The sequence below is a fragment of the Cetorhinus maximus genome, chromosome 26 (assembly GCF_964194155.1).
Source record: "Cetorhinus maximus chromosome 26, sCetMax3.hap1.1, whole genome shotgun sequence".
NCBI classification, from domain to species: domain Eukaryota; kingdom Metazoa; phylum Chordata; class Chondrichthyes; order Lamniformes; family Cetorhinidae; genus Cetorhinus; species Cetorhinus maximus.
The window spans coordinates 28,999,625-29,022,955 of record NC_135904.1 but is presented as its reverse complement, the minus strand read 5'-3'; the positions used below and the strand labels follow the sequence as shown (position 1 = coordinate 29,022,955).

Below are 23,331 nucleotides of genomic sequence, written 5' to 3'. Positions count from 1 at the left end.
GGGAGATTTTATTGATTTAGTTCAGAGTAAGCACACCTCACCCACACCCAGTGTCCCAGCTATCCCCATTTATATGTGTTAAAATACCCATCACCTGTTTCCCTCAACAATGTAATTGACATTCAAAGCTTAACAATGTAATTGACATTAACATTGACACGAGATGGCAGAGGCTGGAGTGGGAAGGGGCATTGAGTACCACACCATGATTTCTGGAGCACCATCGCCCCCATTCCCACCCAGCAAAGGTCTTGAAAATGGCTTCCAAAATAACAAACAATGTGACACTTCACTATATCTAAGTTGAAACATAGATCTGAATAGGTTACATAACTTACACCAGAGTTTATCAGACCCATGGAATTTCATGCTCATATCTTGGTGGACTGAGAAAAATTGATGAACCAAGAGCATCTCGAATACCATAGAATGATATGGCACAGAAAGAGGCCATTCAGCCCCTCATGAATGTGCCAGCTCTTACAAAGAAATCCCCAATTAGTCCCACTCCCCAGCTATTCCTTACTGCTTGGCAAATGTTTCCTTTTCAAGTATTATTCCTTTTTCAAAGTTTCCATTGAATCTGCTTCGTCGCCCTTTAGGCAGCGTGTTCCAGATCATAATACACTGCATTAAAAAAAAAATTCTCCTCATCTCCCCCTCTTTTTGTTTACCAGTTGTCTTAAATCTGTACCTGCTGGTTACCAACCCATCTGCCAGTAGAAACAGTTTCCTGCTATCAGCCGTTCCCATGACATCACCACTATGCCACCATCTCCCCCATTTAGCAAGATTCCCTTGCTTTTAGATTCTTTGCCATTATTTATAATTCAATAATCCTACATACTGCACTCCTTAACACTTAAAGAGCAAAGAAAATCAAGAATATACCTTGAAATTATTCAAAACTGCTGAACAAATATATACTTAAAGACAAGGAACATGCCTACAGTATCCATCCAATAGGTGTACGATTAAGGCCACCTGGTTATAATTGTCTTTAGCACTTTTGGCCCATAGTTCTCAATTGAAGGAAATCTAATAAATTTTTACACAAAATACCTTTGATTTGGGGAAAAAATGTCCTTTTGTTCAACAATAATAAAAACCAGGGATCTCACCTGTAGTTGCCAATGTATCTTAAACTGAACGCTGACTGTGGTAAAACTTCAAGTTATTGTTGGTTTCCAATGCTAAATTTCAAAAAAGCAGGTTGGTTATTAAAGACAGTTCTTTCTTAATTCATTCATGGGATGTGGTTGTTGCTGGCTAGGCCAGCATTCATTGCACATCCATTGTTGCCCTTGAGAAAGAAGGTAGTGGTGAGCTTCCTTCTTGAATACAACTGAGAGGCTTGCTTGGCTATTTCAGAGGGAAGGTAAGAGTAAACCAATTGCTGTTTGTTTGGAACCTGACATCGATAAGGATGGCAGATTTCCTACCCTAAAGGACATTAGTGAACCAAAGGGATTTTTACAACAATCTGGTTGTTTTATGGTGACCGTTATTGATATTAGTTTTTATTCTAGATTGATTGAATTACTTGGAGTTTAAATTCCCAGTTTCCATAGTGAGATTTGAACTCATGTCCACTATTCCTTAGTCTAGGCCTTTGGATTCCTAGTTCCATTAACATAAGCATTATGCTACCTTACCCTTTATCCAGTGTCTGTAGTAAGGAAAAGACTCAATCTGATTTTTATCTCAACCAGATGAAGTCTCAGGATGTGGTGAAAAATGTCACTTTCTCTTCCAGCTAAGTATTAGCCAGTTGCAAAGATAAGCAAGCCCTGATCCAACCTTCCCTTTTACCGTGGAAAAGATATTAATACAAAAAACTGCAGAAAGCGTGGGTATGGAATTTGGTTCAATAAATCAGGCAGGTCAGGGCCAGTTTGGGGAAGCATTGTTTTCATTGCCAATTCATGAGGCAATCCTCCAATAATCAAAAGCCTAAAATTTGTGTAAAAGTTTCAACATAAATCAGTGCAGAATTGAGCTTTCTGCTTATGGATTGAAACACTGGGGGAGATTACTCATTGTGTACATTTAACTTCAAAGTGATTAATGACCACTGAGGGGTAACGAAAACTTCTTGAGGAAAAAACAGTAGCTCTTGTCCGGATGCACTGTAAATGATGCATGGAAATCCACATGGGATTACTTATTGTTAAAAGTTTTGTGTAAAGTTTAGATCACCAGGAAATTATCCAATACCTTAATGATGTTTTAAACACCTAGTTTCCATGTCGTTCTAATCCTTCAAGATGTCTGCATGCTTGGATTCTACAGATGGGAGAGGGAGCTTTTCACTGACTTGTAGAGCACAATTAATAAATCCTTCTGCTGTGGATATGTGTCCATGCGGTGACCACCAGATTGTGAACCCCTAGGTTCCACAGAGATGTGTATCTCTGCTCTGATCGAGGGTGTGGGTAAGCACTGTGGCGGGTCTTCCAAGCTGCTTATTTCCAGCTCTTCAATGGAGGAGGTGTCCTCGAAGCTGGAGGCGAGAACCTGGATGGAGCTGAGGGACTGACTGGCTGAGGGTGTCGGTCGCTTGGCAGAGCTCCCTGTGAACTAAAGTAGAGATAATTAGTGCATGGCAGCAGAGGCAAAAGCAGGAGAGAGAGCACTCACAGTTGCGTTGAGAGAGGGATGATGTGATGCAGGATCCTCACGTGGGTATTCGCCGTCGACCTCACTGTCGCAGGCACAGTCCTCACCAGTCAGTGCGATGGCACACTCCTTAAAGTGAGTGAGGAGCCTAATATGGGCCACTCCACCCCCGGTCTGGGAGTTCTCCCTGCTGTTGTGAGCCAGCTTCTCCTGCATGAACACAGATGGAGAGAGTGTGAGCAGGACACATGGCACTGTGTGGAATGTTTGTGTGGTGAGCGGAGCCATGGACGGGATGAGGACGTGAGCTCCAGAGGATATGAGCCTGATGGAGATGTGAGGGTGTGTGTGAGAGTTAGTGGTGTTGTCCCTTGAGGTGTGAGATACTGTGGATGTGAGATGGGTTTGTGAGCGTGTGATTTGAGAGTGATGAGGTGGTTGATTTACCCAGATGGAACCGATGAGAGAATTCATCCTCTTCCTGCACTGGATGGCTGACCCCCTTCTGTGCTCCATTGGCACTGACGGCCGCTGTCAGCACCTCCCAGGCCAGATTGGTGAGTCTGGTGGGCCTCCTGTGGCCAGAGTCGGGGTCGAGGACATTGCAGTGGAATCCACTGCATTTAGCAGGCGCCCCAGGGAGGCGTCACTAAATTTGGGGGCTGCCGACTTCTTCGCTTTCAGGGCATCTGTCACCTGGAGCAGTCTTGGTCTGAAGACATGAGGTAGGCGACGCACTGATGTGCTCTAAGTATGGCGCCTGGATCGAAGAAGCGCTGAGGTCACGGCACAACACGCACATCCGATCCTGCCCGCCTGCAATCCAGCAGGTTTTCCGTGAATGCATTAGGAATGAGGCAGGATGCACCAGGAATGGGTTGAAACGGCGCGAAAACCTGTCATTGCGGCCAACGCGTTAGACGTCTGTTTTCACACCCGCTACCGCACTTGGTGCAAATCTGGGACGATTCCGCCCATTGTTGTAATGCAGAAAATGTGCCAATACAGAGATCTCCTGGAGGTTATTACACTGCCATGGAAACCAAGTCCAGAATAACAGATCCGCTAATAAAATTGCAGCTTTCATCTGACAGATTCTTGAAGTTCTTATTTGAGGAAGGCCCGGGGCATAAGGTTGTCACTGCTGCTCGATTGACGCTTTATATTCCATGATTTCTTTGTTACCAACTGTAGCACAGGCGCTGATAGAAAATCCATACTTTTGGCAAAAGGGTTCACCACACTGCTCCTCATGGCTGCTTCTCCTAATTAACCAGCAACAACTGCTAATGGCCTCGCGTTCATGCACATAAAAGAAAAAGATCAATATGTGAAGGGCAAGGTACTGCTTTTTGCATCGTTTAAAATATATCCCGAGGGTGTGAAAACAAAAAGCCGGTAGCCTGGGTCAGTCGGTAGCACTCTTGCATAAAAACAAAAAACTGCAGATGCTGGAAATCCAAAACAAAAACAGAATTACCTGGAAAAACTCAGCAGGTCTGGCAGCACCACCCCCCCAAACCTTAAACCAGCTTATATTTTACCTCTCTCCTAATATGACTCAGTTCTGCTGAAGGGTCGTGAGGACTTGAAACGTCAACTCTTTTCTTCTCCGCCGATGCTGCCAGACCTGCTGAGTTTTTCCAGGTAATTCTGGTTTTGTTTTGGTCGCACTCTTGCCTTTGACTCAAGAGGTCATGAGGTCAAAGTCCCACCCAAAGACTTGAGCACCTAATCTGAGTTGCCACCCCCAGTGTAGCACTGAGGGAGTGCTGCACTGTCAGAGAGGCCATGTTTCAAATGAGATATTAAATCAAAATTTCTTCTTCCCTCTTCAGTGGATGTTAAAGATCCCATGGCACTATTTGGAAGAAGAGCAAGGGGGGGTCCTCCCTGTTGTCCTGGTCAATATTTATACCTTGACCAACATCACTAAAACAACCTGTCATTATCGCACTGCTATCGTGGGACCTTGCAGTGTGAAGACTGGTTACTGTATTTTCTACATTACACCAGTGACTAGACTTCAAAAGTACCTCTTTAGCTGCAAAGTGCTTTGAGACATCCTGTGGCTGTCATAAGTACTATATAAATGCAGGTTCATCCTTTGCTTTGATCGTTGGGCCTCAATTCTATTTTGCACTTTTTAGTGCTTTTTATTAAGATATGACATGGCAATCAGCAACAATACAAATGGACATTGAATCATAACACTGCTTGTGTGATACCAGCCTGGATGAAACATCAGTTGCCTGGTTGTGAAGCCTGTGGCGCTGGTACAGTAATTGGGAGTAAAAGGTGAGGTTAAGGACAGTGACCATAACTAAAATACAAGCACAATTATCCTTTTCTGTAAAATAGTTCCCATTTTCAGACTGCAACAGGAGGAGATGGCTGATTCTTCAGGTTGCCAGTGAGCCTGGTTCTAATATAATCCCACTCCAGCTGGATGCTTGGACTTTGGCTTTCTAAGGCCCTTATACAGGGAAGCAGGTGATGCTCACCTACTCCCAAAGAAGGAGTGGGTAAAAATTGGGAATTGGCCAATATCCTACCTGCCTATGACACAATGCTATAGGGAAACTCTGCGTTCTACTGTTGACTGGTGCCAGTTGATTTGATCAAAATAAAGGATTGTGGAAATCTGAACGTTTCTTCCCCATAAAGCTATCTACAAAGAGCCTGGCCCAGTTGATAGATTTTTGTTCATTAAGGGTATTAAGGGACATGGAACCAATGGTCAATGAGATTAAGATACAGATCAGCTGACTTGCATTTTCATTATACAGCTTTACACGATTTCAGGAGGTCCAAAAACGCTTTACTGCTATGTAACTAGTTTTGACGTTTAGTTACTGTTGTAATGTAGGAAAGATGGCAGACAATTTTCACACAGAAAGCTCCCATTGGCAGCAATGTGATAATGACCACATAATTTGTAGGTGAAACAGGCTTGAGGGGCCGAATTTCCTACTTCTCTTATGTTGCTAATATATATTTTTTTTAAATTGGCAGGTTTAACCTGTGAAAAGTCAAATAATTACCATCCTTTATATTGCTGCTGCTTTTGACAGGAGTATAGTTGACGGGCAGAGTCGCACAATGTCTGATTTAATATTCAGACCTATTGAAAGTAATTACAATTTCATTATCTAGCCCTCCTTAATTTGCGCTCAGATTATACTTGTTTTCAATTATTTACCTGGTAGTCAGCCAAGTTTTCTCACCAACCCTCTGTCCAAGTTATTGCTACAAGGTCTACATTGCACCCATAAAGTGCAGTCCCTGGGCATGCTCGTATTGATGTGTTGCAAAATGGGCTGTCATTTTCTACCTCGCAGTTACCTGCCCTGCTCACTTTCACCCCTTTCTTTGCCCTTCTCCATGCCGACACACAGGTGCAACCCTTTGGTGTGCGCCCGATCCATGAGCGTCATCAGGTTGTCTGGTCATGGGGCAATATGGGAGGCCTGGTCTGTTTTAAGTTCAAATCCCACCACAGCAGCTGGGGGAAGTTAAATTTGATTAATTAAATAAATCTGGGATAAAAATCTGGCATCAGTAATGGTGACCATGGAACTATCGGGTTGTCATAGGAAACCCATCTGGTTCACCAATGACCTTCAAGGGAGGATATCTGCCGTTCTTATGACTACCCCAGACCCACGGCAATATGGTTGACTCCTCAAGCCGCTCAGTGGTACTCAAGAAGGTGGCTCACCACCACCTTCTCAAGGACAGTTAGCAATGGGCAACAAGAGTTGGCATTACCAGCAACATCCACATCGCGTGGATAAATTAAGATAAACAATGGAACCTGATTTTTTTTTTAACACAGCGAGTTGTCGTGACCTAGAATAGACTGCCTGAAGGAGCAGTGATGGAGATTCAGTAGTAATTGTCAAAAAAAAATTTGGATAAATGCTTAAGGTGGAAACTATGTGGGGATATGGGAAAGGGGAAAGGGCAAGGGGGTGGGGCTAATTGAACAGCTCTTTCAAAGATCTAGCACAGGCACGATGGGCTGAATGACCTTCTGTGCTGTATCATTCTATGATTCAGTGAGCACTTTGCAGCAGCATCACTGGATAGCAAGCTGGAGCAGGAACACAGGCTGTGTTTTCTGCCTTCCAAGTTGTCCCAGGCCAGTTGTTGCTTCTTCACCCTGACTGAGATGCCTTAACTCAGCCCCAACTGGAAGCCTGGATTTTTATTATTTATTTACATAATTGATACACTTCATTACACAAATTACTACAGAGAGAGGGAGACACACACACGCATGAGCACACACACACACACATGCCCAGGTGCATACGCACGCAGACACATACATATATACACAAACACACCACACACACATACGCGCACGTGCACACAAACACATGCACACACAAAGACACACGCACAGTAGCACACACAAACAAACACACACACACAAACCTGTTGTTTGAACTTTTCTATTCAGCCTTTAATCCCAGTTCTGATCATATAGCCGAATTCCATTGAACAGGGAACTAATTTTCCAAGAAATAAAATGCCTCGATCAGAATCATGGTTAAACTACAGTTAAAAACACCCAAAATTCCAAACCTTTTTATCACAAGCTGGTCATTCAGCAGTTCACTCAAATGAGAAACACTCTTTTAAATGAGTGAAGGATGGATGACAAATCACTTTGTCCATCCAGCTTTTGCTTTTCATTCAATTTCATTCAAGATTTAAGTGAAGAAAGGATGACATTGATTTTTGAAAGATCTGACTGCTTTAATAAGGTTCCGAATGATATCTGAAAGATTACATTCAAAGATCAAATTAAGTCTGTGGGCTAAAGAATGACAGAGATGGATTACGGTTTTTATTAACATTGGCCTCTCCACATTAAAATAGGAAACTTGGGAATGCAAGTTATGGGCCTGTTTTGCATTGGTTGGTGGCAGTTATGGGATTGGGTTCAGTTGACTCTGTTGGGAATCACTAAGTGCCTCAGTTCAAACGATGGTAATACCAAAATAACGTGGTTTGGGATGGTCCACATAAACAAAAGATAGAATAAAGTTCTGTCAGAGGGTCGTTAGAATATGGAATTCTCTTCCCCAGAAAGCAGTGGAGGCTGGGTCATTGAATTTATTCAAAGCAGAGTTAGACAGACTTTTGATAGACAAGGGAGTCAAGGGTTATGGTGGGGCAGACAGGAAAGTGGAGTTGAGGCCTCAACCAGATCAGCCATGATCTTGGAAAAACTCAGCAGGTCTGGCAGCATCGGTGGAGAAGAAAAGAGTCGACGTTTCGAGTCCTCATGACCCTTCAGCAGAACTGAGTATAGTTAGGAGAGGGGTGAAATATAAGCTGGTTTAAGGTGGGACGGGGGCGGGGGGGAGGGGGGAGAGAAGTTGAGCGGGGGGGCTGGTTGTAGGGACAAGCAAGCATCCAGCATTTGCTTTTCATTCAATTTCATTCAAGATTTAAGTGAAGAAAAGATGACATTGATTTTTGAAAGATCTGACTGCTTTAATAAGGTTCCGAATGATATCTGAAAGATTACATTCAAAGATCAAATTAAGTCTGTGGGCTAAAGAATGACAGACCACCCCCCCCTCAACTTCTCTCTCCCCACCCCCCCCCACCTTAAACCAGTTTATATTTCACCCCTCTCCTAACTATACTCAGTTCTGCTGAAGGGTCATGAGGACTCAAAACCTCAACTCTTTTCTTCTCCACCAATGCTGCCAGACCTGCTGAGTTTTTCCAGGTAATTCTGTTTTTGTTTTGGATTTCCAGCATCCGCAGTAGTTTTTTGTTTTTATCAGCCATGATCTTATTGAGTGGCGGAGCAGGCTCGAAGGGCTGAATGGCCTAATCCTGTTCCTAAATCCTATGCTCTTATATGATAGTACCTACCATGACCCAAGCGCTTTACAACCAACTAAGTATTTTTAAACGGTAGTTATTGTCATAATGTAGGAAACTCAGCAGCCAGTGTGTGCTCAGCAAGCTCTCCTACAAACGTAGTATTAGATAGTCTGTTTGAGTGATGCTGACTTTGGGATAAATATTGACCAGAACATTGGGAAAAACTCTTCCACTTTTCTTTGAAATAATGTCTTGGGATCTTTTATGTTCACCTGAGAGGGCAGACAGATCATCAGTTTAACATCTCATCCAAAAGATGGCACCTCTGACAGTGCAGCATTCCCTCAGTACTGCACTGCAGTAGACCAGTGTTTCCCACAAGCTTGTAGGCTCATTATCATATTTATCGTATTGCAGCCTCAGTTAAAGCAGAAATGGGTGGGTTTGGGCTAGGAAACAGATTTCTTAGACATTAACCCCCCCGCCCTGCCCCACCCCACATCACACCCCACACCCCCCCAAAACCTGCCCAACTGACCCCAACCCACCTGTTATTTAGGTTTCAATTCCCTTCCTGGATTCTCAATTAGCCTCATGTGCATAGTGGCCATCCTATTGGATAACACTATAATAGATCCATTATTTGGCACTGAATCTGACCATAATGTCCGCCACACTCCATTGAACTGAAGGTGTGTAAGCCTTTGTGTAATCTGCCTGCATGAACTGCACACTACCACCATTTGACATAGATGAATGATTTGAAGGAACACTTCTTAGTACACCTGAACCCATTTCAGGTGAAACGAGATTGGACTAATAATAGTTGAGATGAACAAGCTAAGACTGCTTCCATAGTAACCATGTCGGCAGTGACTGGAAAGCACAAACAGCCCTCCCTCTCTCTTTCCAACTTTTATCCGATTCAAGTCCAGGGACCGATCCACTCAACGAGAAGCAATTAGATAAATTCTGCCTCCGTGTATTTGGCTTCTCTTGTAAAAATGTTTGCTGTTTTTTTGTCATATTCAATTGCTGAATGAATGGTTGTTAAATTATAGCAGAGCATAAGCAGAGATGAAACTCGCCGCGATAAATTGTTCATGGTATTCCAAAGACGGCTGATTGCAAAATTCCATCTTGCCTGAGTGCAAACATTGTCTTGTTTACCAGAGCAAGTCTGATTAGTGGCTAATTTGTCGCGCAGGCTGTTCTGCAAAATACTAGGGCCTATGGGAACTGTGAATAGATACCAGGAAGCTGAAGGGTTAATCCATTCGGGGATGGGAAGAATTGCATGTATTGGCTCAAGGACAGCTCGAGGAACTGAAAGCTTTCCCACAAATGTCGAAGTGGAGTACGGCTGAGTGGTTTCTACACAAAAGGGTTCCATAGAGCAATGCTGGCCTGCGGGTCTGCAACACTTAATGGATGAAGGGGATACCTTATGATGAGCATGGAAGTGAAAATGCTTTCAACCCTATCCTAGGGTGCATCACCAAGATGGCTTTTAGCTTTGACATGGTACCTGATCGGTAAATTGTCTGTGTAGTGTGGGGCACCAACTCTGATTGTACTCATTCCTAGAGGCCCCAGAGGTGACCACCCATCCCCAACTGCCCTGCCCACCCGAACATGCTCACCCATCTACCCCACCCCTGAACATCTTTAATACGTTTACAACTAATACACAGAAGTGTTCAAAGAAAATGAAAAACAAAATCTTTAAAAATCCGCAACGTATTTTTTAAACTCCCCCCTCCCCCCCCGACCAAAGCTTTTCACAGTGTCCAGAAATTTATACTTCAATTCCTGGAGACTCCACGACAATTCCTGAAGGGTTGGCAACCACAGTGCAGCAGAAGTATCTGTTTAAAACTAAATTATTATTTAAGACCAGCTGGTATTTTCTGTCCTCCTCAATACTCTGTCATGTTATGGGTATGTACACCACTGGACTGATAATCCAGAGAGTGTGTTCCACTCCCACCCTGGCAGTTTGAGAGTTTGAATTCCGTTTCTAACAAAATCTGGAAATAGGTACCTGTCACCAGGAAAAGTGACCATGAAAGCTGTTCTCTTGTTGCAAAGATTCACCTGGTTCACTGCTGTCCTTCAAGGAAGGAAACCTGCCATCCTTAACCAGCTGTCCCTTTGTGTGATTCCATTTCCATGCTGACTTTTATTAACTGCCCTTTGAAAGGCCCTTAGTGCCAACTGTGGATGGGCTCCTGACTTCCACCAAGGATACCACCTATCCTTTGAGTGACTGTACCATACTGCTAAATGGGACAGACTCAGAGAAGGTCCAGCAGCCCAAAATTGGGCATCCACGAGGCACTGTGGACCATCAGCAGCAGCAGAATTGTGTTCAACCACAATCTGGAAACTCAATGACCAGCATATCCCTCACTCTACCATCACCATCAAGTCAGGGGAATCAACCTGGGTCCAGGGGAAGTGGAGTGCAGGAGAGGATGCGAGGAGCAGCACCAGGTATACCTAAACATGAGGTGCCAACCAGATGAAGCTACAACAGAGGACTACATGCACGCTAAGCAGCGTGCGATAGACAGAGCTAAGCAATTCCACAACCAATGGACCAGATCAAAGCACTGCAGTTGTGATTGGTGGTGGACAATTAACTGGAGGGGGATTGGGGGGCATGGAAGGAGTGCCCACCTACAAGCGCTAAAGGCCTATTAAGGCCTGTTGTCAGAGACCGACTGGGATTTTCCAGTTGGCCTCCAGCTCCGTGCAGGCAGCAGGGTCAGTACAGCGGCCTACAGACGGCTCCCTGGACAGCGCTTCCAGGCAGGCTTAGAAGCCCTGCCCGCTTCCCTGGTTCAGAAACAGCTGCAGGATGGAGGGGCTATCGACCTCCTTCCAACACTGCACCCCCCCCCTGCCCCACCCACCCCCGACAATGATGGCCCAGCAGCAAAGACCTTTTTTTTAATGATTTAATATTTGAAGAAGCACAAAACACGATGGACGGTATCCTCAATGTGAACTTGGGACTTTGTCTCCACCGTCGTGTTGGTCACTCCTAGCAATACATTTGTGACAGATAGATTGGCGAGGACCAGGTCAAATAGATTCTTCCTCCTCGTTGGTTCTCTTACCACCTGCTGCCGGCTGGTCTAACAGATGTGTTCTTCAGGATTTGGCCAGCTCTGTCTGGCTTATTCTGTGCAGGTCTACGAGAAATTTGTTGATATGTTATTGCAAACAGTTTCCCCTTGTCCTATGGTGACCATCTTTCTGTTCCACACAAAGTAAACGAACTAGAAGTCAAAATGAAGGTGGTATGGGGGCACAAATATTAAAAGTAGTAGAAAGTCACCATAAAATGACCGATTAAAAGCTACTAAGGACTTATTAAAAACAACACTGCCTTGAATGATCTGTCAGGGTAATCGGGAAATGGCAGGAAGTGAAATGCAAAATCGTGATTTTCTTAAAACGTTTATCTACTTAGTCTGTTGCCCATAAACCCAAAAATAAGGCTTTTAACATTAAGCAGTTAATTGTTTCACAACAACATGATTGAATTATATCATTTCACTTTGTAACGTTGAGCATCTTAGTCAAGGTATTTAATTGGAGTTTCTCAAAGGCCTTGATTTGAAGTTAATGTTTTTCCCAGACTTATCATTTTTGAGTTGAAGGAAGTTAGAATAACTGCTGGGCCTCTAATTCCCAGGATGTCACTTGTGGCTCAGTTGGTAGTTCTTTGATGTCTGGGTTCAAAGGTTCTTGGTTCAAGTCCCACTCCTGAGGTTTGAATATAAAACCTCGGCTGCTGTTCCAGTGCAGGTTTAGAGAAGCAGTGACTATCTGGGGAAAGGAGGAGTGCAACTAAGTAAAGTTATTAAAATGCTTGGTCTTCACTGTAAGAAGTCACATTTTCGACCAGAGGACCATAAGGAAATGATCCTCCACATTGGAATCAAATTCCTAGATTTTGGGCTGAGCTCCCCAGTGTCAGTTTGGGGGTGGGGGTGTACCCCAGAGATTTGCTGGGGAATCCCCTTCGAAAGTTCCCAGGTAGGGTTTGCATGGCAATTGCCCAGAAGTGCAACCTTCCTCTGGGTAATTGCCCTGCATTGGGAACCATCCGAAAAAGCGATTTAAATCGCAAACTTCAAGAGGTTCCAACTGTGTTACACAAATAGTTACCCAGAAAAAGCTAGAAGAATTAAAGCCTCTTCTAACTTCTGGGTAACTATTGTAAAGACCCAGATTGACAGCCCAGCTTGACTCCCCCGACCCCTCAACTACCCCCCCAGCCCAGGTACAACCCCCTCCCCCCCCCCCCCCGCCCCCCCCGACTAACCAGCCCCCAAGGTATTACTGACAACACCCCCCCCGAACCCCCATGGGACTCACACCCACCGCTGGCCTGCAGCAATCCCCTCCCCTGACCCAACCCAACACCCCCCACATACCCTCCCCCCTCCCCTAGGGATCTGTCACCCCCACCTCTAAGTTCTGATACCCCACCCCCCACCGAGATCTGACCCCACCTAATCACTCCCCCAGAGGTCCCACAACCTCCACAGCCCATTGAGGTACATCCCCCCCACAATGTCCGCCCCCTCACCCACCCCCACCCCATTCACCTCACCCAAGCTCCGAACCACCACCCCCATGCCCCTCCCACGAGTTCCGACCCACCCCCTCACTGTGGTCCAACCCCACCCTCCCCCAAGGTCTGGCACACTCCACTTCCCCTTCAGGTCCATCTGCCCTCCCACCGGGATTTTTCCCCCTCCACTCCCCACCCACCCCCTCCACCGAGGTCTGACCTCCCTCACTCCCTTCCCGAGGTCCTAACCCCCTTGCTTCCCTTGAGTTCCAACCCACCAAGGTCCAACCTCACCCCACCTCCCCCTGAGGTCCAACCCCTGCAGCACTCCAAAGTCCAACAGTCTAACTCCCCCAAAGGCCCCACCCCCCCCATCCTCCCCCGAGGCCCTAACAATCCCCCTCACCCCCCAATCTTCAATCCCCCTCACCCCCCAAATCCTATCCACTTACTTTAGACACTTAGCTTCTTCCTGGCCTTTAAATTTCATGGGACCTTTAAACTTACCTGTAAAAATGGCGTGTCCTCCTTCACTACGACGGAGCTGCATTTCAACACTGGGCCTCGAGGACAGGCTGCACTTCCTTTATCTCACCCAGCCTGAGCCAGAAGATCGGGCAAGACCGGCTGGGAAAAAAAATGAACATATGTAATTGGGCAGGGAGTGGCAATCCGATGCTGATTGCTACTCCGAGGAAGTTATGGCCCATCATTAGAGATATACCTGCCCTGCATAACAAAAGCACTGTGGGCCCTCAAAATCCATGGGTTTGGGGGAGAAATGCTGAGCCTGCCTGCACGGGATTACTGTCCTTGTCCCCACTCTTGCTTGGGGGCCATAGGAAGGCTTCTTCATCACCCCGACAACATTGGGCACCTGTACCATTGTTGATGCATTGGGGGTGCTTGCATTCGTAATCCTGCTGGGAGGTATGGACTGGTCTAGTTGTGGCAGAGGGGGTAGCCGGGGTTGGGGGCGGGGGGGGTCGGGGGGGTGTGCTGAAGAAACTTATTGGTTTACTAGCCAAAGGTGTAATAGGATTTGGAGCCAAGGCAGGTGGATGGAGTTAGGCTACAGATCAACCATCATCTCATTTATAAAAGGAACAGGCCCAAGAGGCTGAATAGCCTCCTCCTGTTCCTAAGTTCCTCAGCTCTTAGTGCTCTTCTGACAATGATGTTTCAGTGAACAAAATCCCACCCCTCCACAGTTTTCTTGGAGTTGTGCTTTTTCTCAGACCTGCTTCCATTGGCCATGTGCCAGATCTCACCGAAACCACAGGAGATGGGAATTCACGATGTGGTGAGTCCCTGACTCCCAGGGCCCGACCCCCTTTAGGACAAGGGCCATGGATGACTCTTAATGCCCTCTAAAGTTGCATCTGGGGAAATAAGGAATGAGAAATAAATACATAATTGACATTATAACCCACTACCTGGGATCAAACGTATAGAATTTCAAAAAAACTGCCACTATCTGTCAAAAACAAGAATATTTGCAACGTTGCTTGACAAGGGCCAGCATGGACTCGATGGGCTGAAGGGCCTCCTTCCGTGCCATCCTGGCTCTAAGGTTGAGGGAAACAACAGCCACTTTAACCCAAAAGACCACGAAACAGAAAATGCTGGAAATAATCAGCAGGTCAGACAGCATCTGTGGGGAGTGAAACAGGGTTAACGTTACATCAGAACTGGAAGATGGCCGAGATTCAACAGTTTATTTTACAGCATAAGAATCTTATCTCTTGAGGTTGACTGCAGACTTCTTTTTGACGTGGCCAGGCTTGAACAGCCCAGCTGTGCGTCGTACTGACAAAGCTGAACACTCTGTTGGTTGGCAGATGACGGGCAGCAGATTAAAGAACGGCCCCAATCTGGGATTCAAATCTGTAACCACAGCAGTGGTTTGGTACCGCAAAAACCACATGTGGTATGCAGTTGGACCGGGGCCGAGCTCAGACTGTTCTGGGAAAGATGATAATGGATCATCTAACATCGCAGAAGATTGCCCTGTCTTGCTGGATCAGGAGCCAGTTGGCTCTCTAGGGAGATAAAGGCTCCTTCAAATATATTTTGTATTATTTTAGATTGTGTATTATGAAGATTATAAGGAGGCAGCCTCTACATTTAATTGACTAGAGATTTATGATAGGCCTGAGTAATGTTTCTTATTCATCAGCAAGTTCAGAGGTTTTAATATACTATTTAACAGGCAGTTGCTGTAGATAGATTAACATCTTGACCTATGTCTTGTCCCCACAGTATCTGTGTTTCAGAAGCTAACCGGTCTAGTAAGTTCCCAATTAGGCAGGGAAAAAAAGGCTTGCCTTTATGTAGCACTCTTCACGACCACCATATGAATGTCTTTACAGGCAACTGATTACTTTTGAAGTGTAATCACTGTTGTAATTTATGAAACATGGCAGTCGATTTACAGAGCAAGCTCCCACAAACAGCAATGGGACAATGGCCAGATAATTTGTTTTTCTGATATGGATTGAGAGATAAATATTGGCCAGGACACTGGCGATAACTCCCCTGCTCTCCTTCGAAAGTTTTTTTTTCATTCTCTCGCAGGATGTGGGCGTCGCTGGGAAAGCCAGCATTTGTTGCCCATCCCTAATTGCCCTTGAAATAAATGGCTTTCTCGGCCATTTCAGAGGGCAGCTAAGAGTCAACCACATTGCTGTGGGCCTGGAGTCACGTGTAGGCCAGAACCAGGTAAAGATGACAAGTTTCCTTCCCTAAAGGACATTAGTGAACCAGGTGGGTCTTTACGACAATCGACGATACTTTCGTGTTCACGATTACTGAGACTAGCTTATATTCCGGATTTATTAATTGAATTTAAATTTCACCAGCTGTCGTGGTGAACCTGTGTCCCCAGAGCTGGATTACTGGTCCAGTGACCTGAGCAGGCAGATGGGGCCTTGGTTTAATATCTCATCCAAAGGACAGCTCTTCCAGAAGTGCAGTATTCCCTCAGTACTGTACTGGAGTATCTGCCTTGATTTTTGTGCTGAAAGCGCTGAGTGAGGTTTGACCCTGAAACCTTGTGATTCAGAGGCAAGAATACTACCAACTGGGCCACAGCTGATATCCAGACAAAAAGCATGTGCACATTTCTATCCGGAAGTGCACTGCCTAACGTATAGCAAAAGGAAAGAAAATAGGCGCCCAGGGATGATTGTTAGGCCTTCAGCACTTGCAATTAAGGAACCTAACGCCTGAGACCCCAGTTCAACATAATTGCCCTGAGGCAGCCACACAGACTGTGCTGAATAAAACCAGACATCGGGATGCTGACCAACTGTAAGACATGATACCGGCCAAAGTGATGGGCTTTAAGGAGCAACTTAAAGGAGGAGAGAGAGGCGGAGAGGGAATTCCAGAGCTCAGATTGGATACAGTATGGGCTAGGTGTGGAAAAAGGGCTCTCCTCGATCACTAGTCTCCAAGAATGGTCTTTAAGTTCCAGCTTAAAAAAAAATAACATCTGTCGTCAACAAGGACAATGTTGGACAAGTGCAGGAATTTCCCTGAGCCAGACCAATGGCCTCTTTGATAATTATTTCTGAGAGTTTTCTACTGTGGGTTTGTGATCAGCAAAGTCTTTTCAGACATCAGCTCTTGCAGCCATTAGACAAGAGGAGATTTCCACTTTATCTTTCTCATTGGGTCTGTTTCAAACTCGGGTCCCAGAGCAGAGGCGAAGAGTCTGTTCGAATGTACTCCCTCCAGTCCCTCCCGATTTGCTCTGAATTTGAACCCATTATCACTAATTGAAACTCGAGAGAAATGCTGTTCAAACAGCAACGTTTTTGACACATTCCTGAATAACTTGCCAGGAAGCCAACACTTTTATTTTGATTGCGCACATGTTGTCTTATAAAGTAGAAGAGAATAAAATGAAGAAGCTCAATGTAATGTAATAAAGACAAGTTGTTAACAAATTCTTTGTAGTGTTGCAGAATCTTACAGCATAGAAGGGGCCATTCAGCCCATCATGCCTGTGTTGGCTCTTTGGAAAAAACTATCCAATTAGCCCCACTCCTCCCACTCTTTCCCTATAGACCTTCTGATTTCTCCTTTTCAATATTTATCCATTTACCTTATGTAAGTTTCAATGGAATCTGCTTCCACATCCCTCTCAGCGCATTGCAGATCAAAGCAACTTGCTGTGTAAAAATATTCTCCTCCTCAATCATATCCCAATAATCTTAAATCAGTGACCTCTGGTTACCAACCTTCCTGCCAATGGAAACAGTTTCCCCTTACTCTACCAAAATCCTTCTATCAAATCTCCTCTTAACCGTCTCTGCTCTAAAGAGGACAATCCCAGCTTCTCCAATCTCCGATCTACATAACTGACGTCCTTCGTCCCTGGTGCCGCTCGGGTAAATCTCCTCAGCGCTGTCTTCAAGGTCCTGACATCCTTCCTAAAATGTGGTGCCCATAAATAGATGCAATACTCCACCTGAGGCCCAACCAGTAACTCTCAAAATAATTGTACGGACACAAACCCTGAAATGAGATAGCAGCAAAATGTCGTTGGATTTGATGGTAGCATGTAAACTAATCAGCGTGCTAAATTATGAATCAATTCAAATTAATTTGCAGTTTAGTTTTGTGTCAGCATGCTGGAATCCTGACTGAGCGTGGAGAAGTGAATTGATCTTCACAGCACTGAAACCAGTATTCTCTGGTTTCTCAAGAATAAGCAAATAGGTGCCACATAGACTGATATAAGTCTGCACTCTGCTTGGGTCAGTTTTATTTCCCCAGTGTAACTCTTTATTCAAAATTCCAGCATGGACATTGTGAGTAATGAAGCCAGAGGCTATTGAAAAATTAATAAATTTATGATATTTGTTAAATCTTCCCCTTCCCTTTGGTGTTAGTTCAGTGCCTAGAATATTGAACCTACTGTGTTTATGTTCAAGTTATATCCAAAGATGACTGTTTACTCATTTTTTTCTTGACCTTAGTTCACATATGACATTTTGGCAGCCATTAAAATATAATTAGACACAGGCAAAGTGACGGGTATCAATATCTGGAATAGAAAGAGTAGTGTTTCATAAATATTTAAGCTCACGAATTTCCCTGTAACATTTTTGCAGTGTCACCAGGGAAGGGTTTTTAATGTCCAGATGGTTCGCTCATGGAATTAAAGTTGTTTCCATAGAATGATAGAATGGCCATAGCATAGTAGAAGGCCATTCGGGCCATTGTGTCTGTGCTGGCTCTCTGCTAGAACAACTCACCTGGCGCTGCAAATTCTTTCTCTTCAGATAATGATCCAATTATCTTTTGAAAGCCACGATTAAATCAGCCTCCACTACACAGTATATCACGTTATGATGATGCAGCTTAAAGGACTGTTTTAAAGAGTAACTGGTCTATCTCCCATGCCATTGCACCAAGACAATCCAGTCTTCAGTTTAAATGGGTTTAAAGGGCCGTGGACATTTAAACCAGGGTGTGCAGATGTAAATTGGTCCCCATTTTAACATCATTGGCCTAAAAAATTGGCTGTTCATATCTTCTAAGTAAAGTTAAGTGCCAGCTTGGCTGTTTTGTGGTCTTTAAGTCAGACGATTGGAAGTTCAAGACCACTACAGGCTAAAGCAGATTATCTAGTCTGAAACTTCAGGTGCAGTGCTGGGAGTGTGCTGCATTGTTGGAGGTGCCATCTTTCAAATGATCTGGTAAACCAAAACCCCATCTGCTGATGTTACGTAAACAATGCCATGGCATTGTTCATAGAAATGGGAATTCCTCCCAGTGTCTAGGCCATCATTGCTCCCACGACCACAACCAGTATAAACAGACCAGCTGGTCACTCAGTCATTTACATTGATTGCACCTCAAAATTTGTGTGTTACTTTTAGAGGCATGAATTAATAAGGCATCATGTAGATGCAAAACCTTCCTTTCTGAAACCTTTCCTCGGTATCTTTGAAAAGAAACCCAAAAAACGTTTGCATAAATATTTTGACTTCAAATGTTTTATGGAAAGATTGGAGAAATTGGGACTGTTCTCCTTGGAGAAGAGAAGGTTGAGAGAAGATTTGACAGAGGTATCCAAAATCATGAGGGGTCTGGACAGAGTAGATATGGAGCACCTGTTCCCATTGAACCAGAGGACACAGATTTAAGGTAATTGGCAAAAGAAGCAATGGCGACATGCAGAGCAACTTTTTCACAGCGAGTGGTTAGGATCTGGATCACCCTAAAATGTGGTGGAGGCAGGGTCGACCGAGACTTTCAAATGGGAATTGGATCATTATCCGAAAAGGAAAACATTTCAGAGCTACGGGGAAAAGGCAAGGGAGTGGCACTGGGTGAATTGCTCCTTCAGATGGCCAGCAAAAACGTGTGGACTGAATGGCCTCCTTCTGTGCAGTAAACATTCTATGATTCTACTGCATCCATTTGAGCTTCAGTTTTTAAACCATTAATGATGGCACTGCCCCCCAACCCCACCATCCTGCTTAAAGTAAAACTTCCATAAGGCCTGACCAACCTCAGCTAGAAGCTGCTGTCAACTCCCTGTCTTAGGAAGGGATCATGTCACTTTCTCTAACCCATGTGCCTCCTCCTTTTCAGATAACACAGACAGACCAGTCAAACATTTCTACCGAGATGGAGTGCGGAACTACACCAAGCTGCTGCTGAGTGCTGAGCGAGGAGTGCTCTATGTTGGTGCAAGGGATGCCATTTTCTCCTTGGATGTTTCAGATATTGCTCCCAATAAATTCAAAAATGAGGTATATTCATATTTATATTTGTAAGGTGATGGGAAGGTATCTTGACACTGGGCAAATTAGTGCTGTCATACTTTGTTACTCCTCTTTATAGTCTCTTATAACTGTCATCAATTTAAGATTTAACAGATAATTAGTGCTATTGTATGAAGGAAAAGTGTCTTTTGACTGCAGACGCATATCCATTGGAAACTAGATTTCCACTATCAAATCACATAATGCTGTCAGCTGTCAGAGTTGTACACCCAGACGCAGGGCACAGAGCCACAGAGGTACAGTTCTGTCACATTATTTTAGCAGATTTCCCTCAACCCCCTCCCCCCACCATCTCTGCCATTAGGTGTTGGGCTCCTCTCGCTGGGAGGGTAACTGACAGGATATCTACTCCTGTCAGTCACTCGTGTTGTGTAATTACCGAACCAACATGAGCCCAGCTTCCCAAAGGCTGTGAAGACAAATCCTCTGTTGTCTCGGCTGTCAATTTTGAGGCAGCCTCAGCCCAGACCTGACTGAAGTGATCCAATTGGTTTTAAGGTTACCAGATCAGCGCCAGCTAGCTATCTCCGTGAAATGAGCCAGTGCAGCTCTTCTGGTTAACAATCTTGAATTGAATATTTATAACCGGAATTTCACAGAACCACTTTCCTAGAGAGCAAGATAAATCCTGTTACTAATATCAGTCGGTATCAGTACCCACACTGACCACTTCCACCAAAACTATCACCACAGTGTTGAACCCTTTTACTGACTGTAGATTAATTTCTAAAAGCAAATTAAATTGAACAATGCAGTACTGTTTATACCCTGCTGTTGAGTGGATTTACGAAGCCAAACTTGAGTGCTCAAAGGGCATGGACAGGTAGGCAAAACACATCAGTAAAGTACAAAGAGTTTTGTTGAAATGTACACCTTTATTGATAGAAACAGTCATTCATCAAATTCAATTACCCCTGAGAAAAGGACAGTGGTAAATCACTGATTATAATGGAAATGGTTTTCCCAGTGTGTCACAGAAACACAGCAAGGGATGGTTTATGACATTAGACAGGTATCCCATCCAATTCCTCTAGTCCTCTGTTAAGGTTTATTTCCTCAGTGATTTTACATTAGTTAGAGGGATTCTGTGCATAGGAAATGGTTCATGTCCTTTTTAAAAAAATCTCTCAGGATGCTGTTCTTTTTTAAATTATTCCGTTTATTGTAAGTAAAGACACAAAAAGTGCACTTTTCAGTATTTTAGGACGAGATGATTAAACGCTCTCTCCTGAGGGACATCAACTGTTGTGAAGCATGAGATGGTTTTTAAGGAGCTGCATTAGTCGATTGTTTAGAAGGTGGCCACAAATTCCCCACAGAATCCAACCTTCAAATAGGAAACTATCTAGAAACATCTCGAAGGGGTGACTGTGCGCATCCTAATGTGGCTGCCAATCACGACTGACAGGAGCTGCTGAAAAGGGAGGCATCCCTGTTATAATGGGAGGCAGCCAAATAACTATGTGGTAATTGGCTCCTTCTGCTCATTCCACAATCAAACTCTCGTGTTCACTCGTTCCTCCTGTCACTGGGAAATACATTTGATCGCAGAATAGAGCCTCAGGAAGATGGGGGTCAGATAAGAGGGCAGCCAAGATCTTGTTGAATGGCACCGTAGACTTGAAGGGGCAAATGGGCAATGGCTGCTTCTATATTCTCAGCAGCGCAGCAGTGCTTGTGTGCAGTACTGTTTATACCCTGCTGTTGAGTGGATTTACGAAGCCAAACTTGGGTGCTGAAGGGGCATGGACAGGTAGGCACACCCATCAGTAATTAGCCGTAGTCTATGAGGAACCCTAGGCTTCTCCCTCTGTTAGAGAGAGACAAGGGATTGTATAGTTTGAGGGGCACTACTCCACATCAAGCATGAAGCAAGGCAAGGAGACAGCCTTCAGGGGATTGAACCCGCACTGTTGGCATCATTCTACACCACTGTCTAGCCATCTAGCCAACTGAGCTAAACTACCCCCACACAAAGAATTCAAGGGGTTGAGATTGGACCACGCTGTGTAGAATGAACCTAATATGGAGTCAAGCCATTTTTTAGACACCCCGACATGTAAGTGAAGTGGCCTAACGCCTTTACAACCAAAGGACACCTGGAATATGTCCAACCAAGAGTTGGGCTAAGCCTTTTCCTTGGTATCCCTGACCCAAATAATGCCTAAAATCTAGTGCCAGCGAGCTTAAAAAATTGTCAAGAGATTATTGGTGCCTCCTGCTGCTGGAACAAAATACTGTTCTATTCCCTCCCTTCGACGGTACTCTAGCTGAAGGTAAGCTAGTGAAAGGTTGTTGTTATTTACATGGAATAATTTCTGGAACAGATGTTGAAACCCATTTTCAAATGTTGATGCAAGTTCTTTAACTATATTCATATACCCTTTACAGGTGATCTGGGAAGCCCCAGAGCAGAAGAGGAACGAATGTCATTTTAAGGGCAAAAGCTTATCGGTAAGGCTCCTCGCTATGAGAATTAACTGTTGAGGTACGTTTAAGACCAACAGTGAGCGATAAGTTCTAACATATTTGTCTGGTTGCAGAGTGATTGCTTCAATTACATCAAGATCCTCCTCCAGGTGAACAGTACACACGTTTATGTTTGTGGGACTTACGCTTTCAGCCCCACTTGTGCCTACATTGTAAGTGTTGACACTGTTGCCTTTAGATATTGAGAGGTAAAATGTCACCAGGAAGTTGTGCAAAGTGTAATCTATTATCTTTTCCTCATAGCTTACCACCGACTTCTCTCTTGCAAAAGGTCCCAATGGTAATCTCTTAATGGAAGATGGAAAAGGCCGATGTCCCTTTGACCCGACCTATAAGTCGACTGCAATTATGGTTGGTGGGTAAAAGCCGGTTTCAAGCAGTTCTTACCCAATGTATGATTATAACTCATTAAATGAGGCAGTACCCTGAGCCTAAACTGTCAGATTATAGGGTTGGTGGTTGGAACACACATCTTAATCCTAGTTAAGAACAGCGATCACTTTGCTGATCAAACACTGTTTCTGCCAATGGACTCGACTCTTCCAGAAGCTTCCGTCAGTTTTTCGTTCCCTGGCGTATAGAGGATTGAATGGTGATCTAACTGAGTTCTTTAAATTGAAAAAGGATTCAGATAAAGAGAAAATGCCTCTTCTCGTTGAGGGAGTCCAGAACTAGACAGCAAATCTTAAAAGGAGAGCCAGGCCAAAGAGGGAGATTGAGAAAGTCTTCTTAAAATAAATGGTAGTAGAAATCTTGAAGTCTCTCCCCAAGAAGTCTGTAGAGACTGGATCAATTGGGATTCAAGACTGAGATTGACAGATTTTTGTTAGGTTAGGGTAACAAGGGATATGGAGCAACGGTGGGTTAATGGTGTTGAGGTGCAGATCAGCCATCATCTAGTTGGTGTAACAGGCATGAGGGGCTGAATGGCCACTTCTGTTTCTGTCGATTCCGCTCAATCTGCAGGTTTCA

General features: G+C 44.4%; 1 protein-coding gene across 9 annotated transcripts in view; it reads left to right on the top strand.

Annotated features, from left to right (window-relative positions):
* Positions 1-23,331, top strand: part of sema4ba (sema domain, immunoglobulin domain (Ig), transmembrane domain (TM) and short cytoplasmic domain, (semaphorin) 4Ba) — a 382,578-nt gene that overhangs the window by 299,030 nt on the left and 60,217 nt on the right. For all 9 annotated transcript variants that reach the window (XM_078530416.1, XM_078530415.1, XM_078530413.1 and 6 more), the window contains 4 exons: positions 19,676-19,836; positions 22,261-22,323; positions 22,413-22,511; positions 22,603-22,714. In XM_078530416.1, the coding sequence (XP_078386542.1) occupies positions 19,676-19,836; positions 22,261-22,323; positions 22,413-22,511; positions 22,603-22,714 (435 nt within the window). The remainder of the gene's footprint in view (positions 1-19,675; positions 19,837-22,260; positions 22,324-22,412; positions 22,512-22,602; positions 22,715-23,331) is intronic.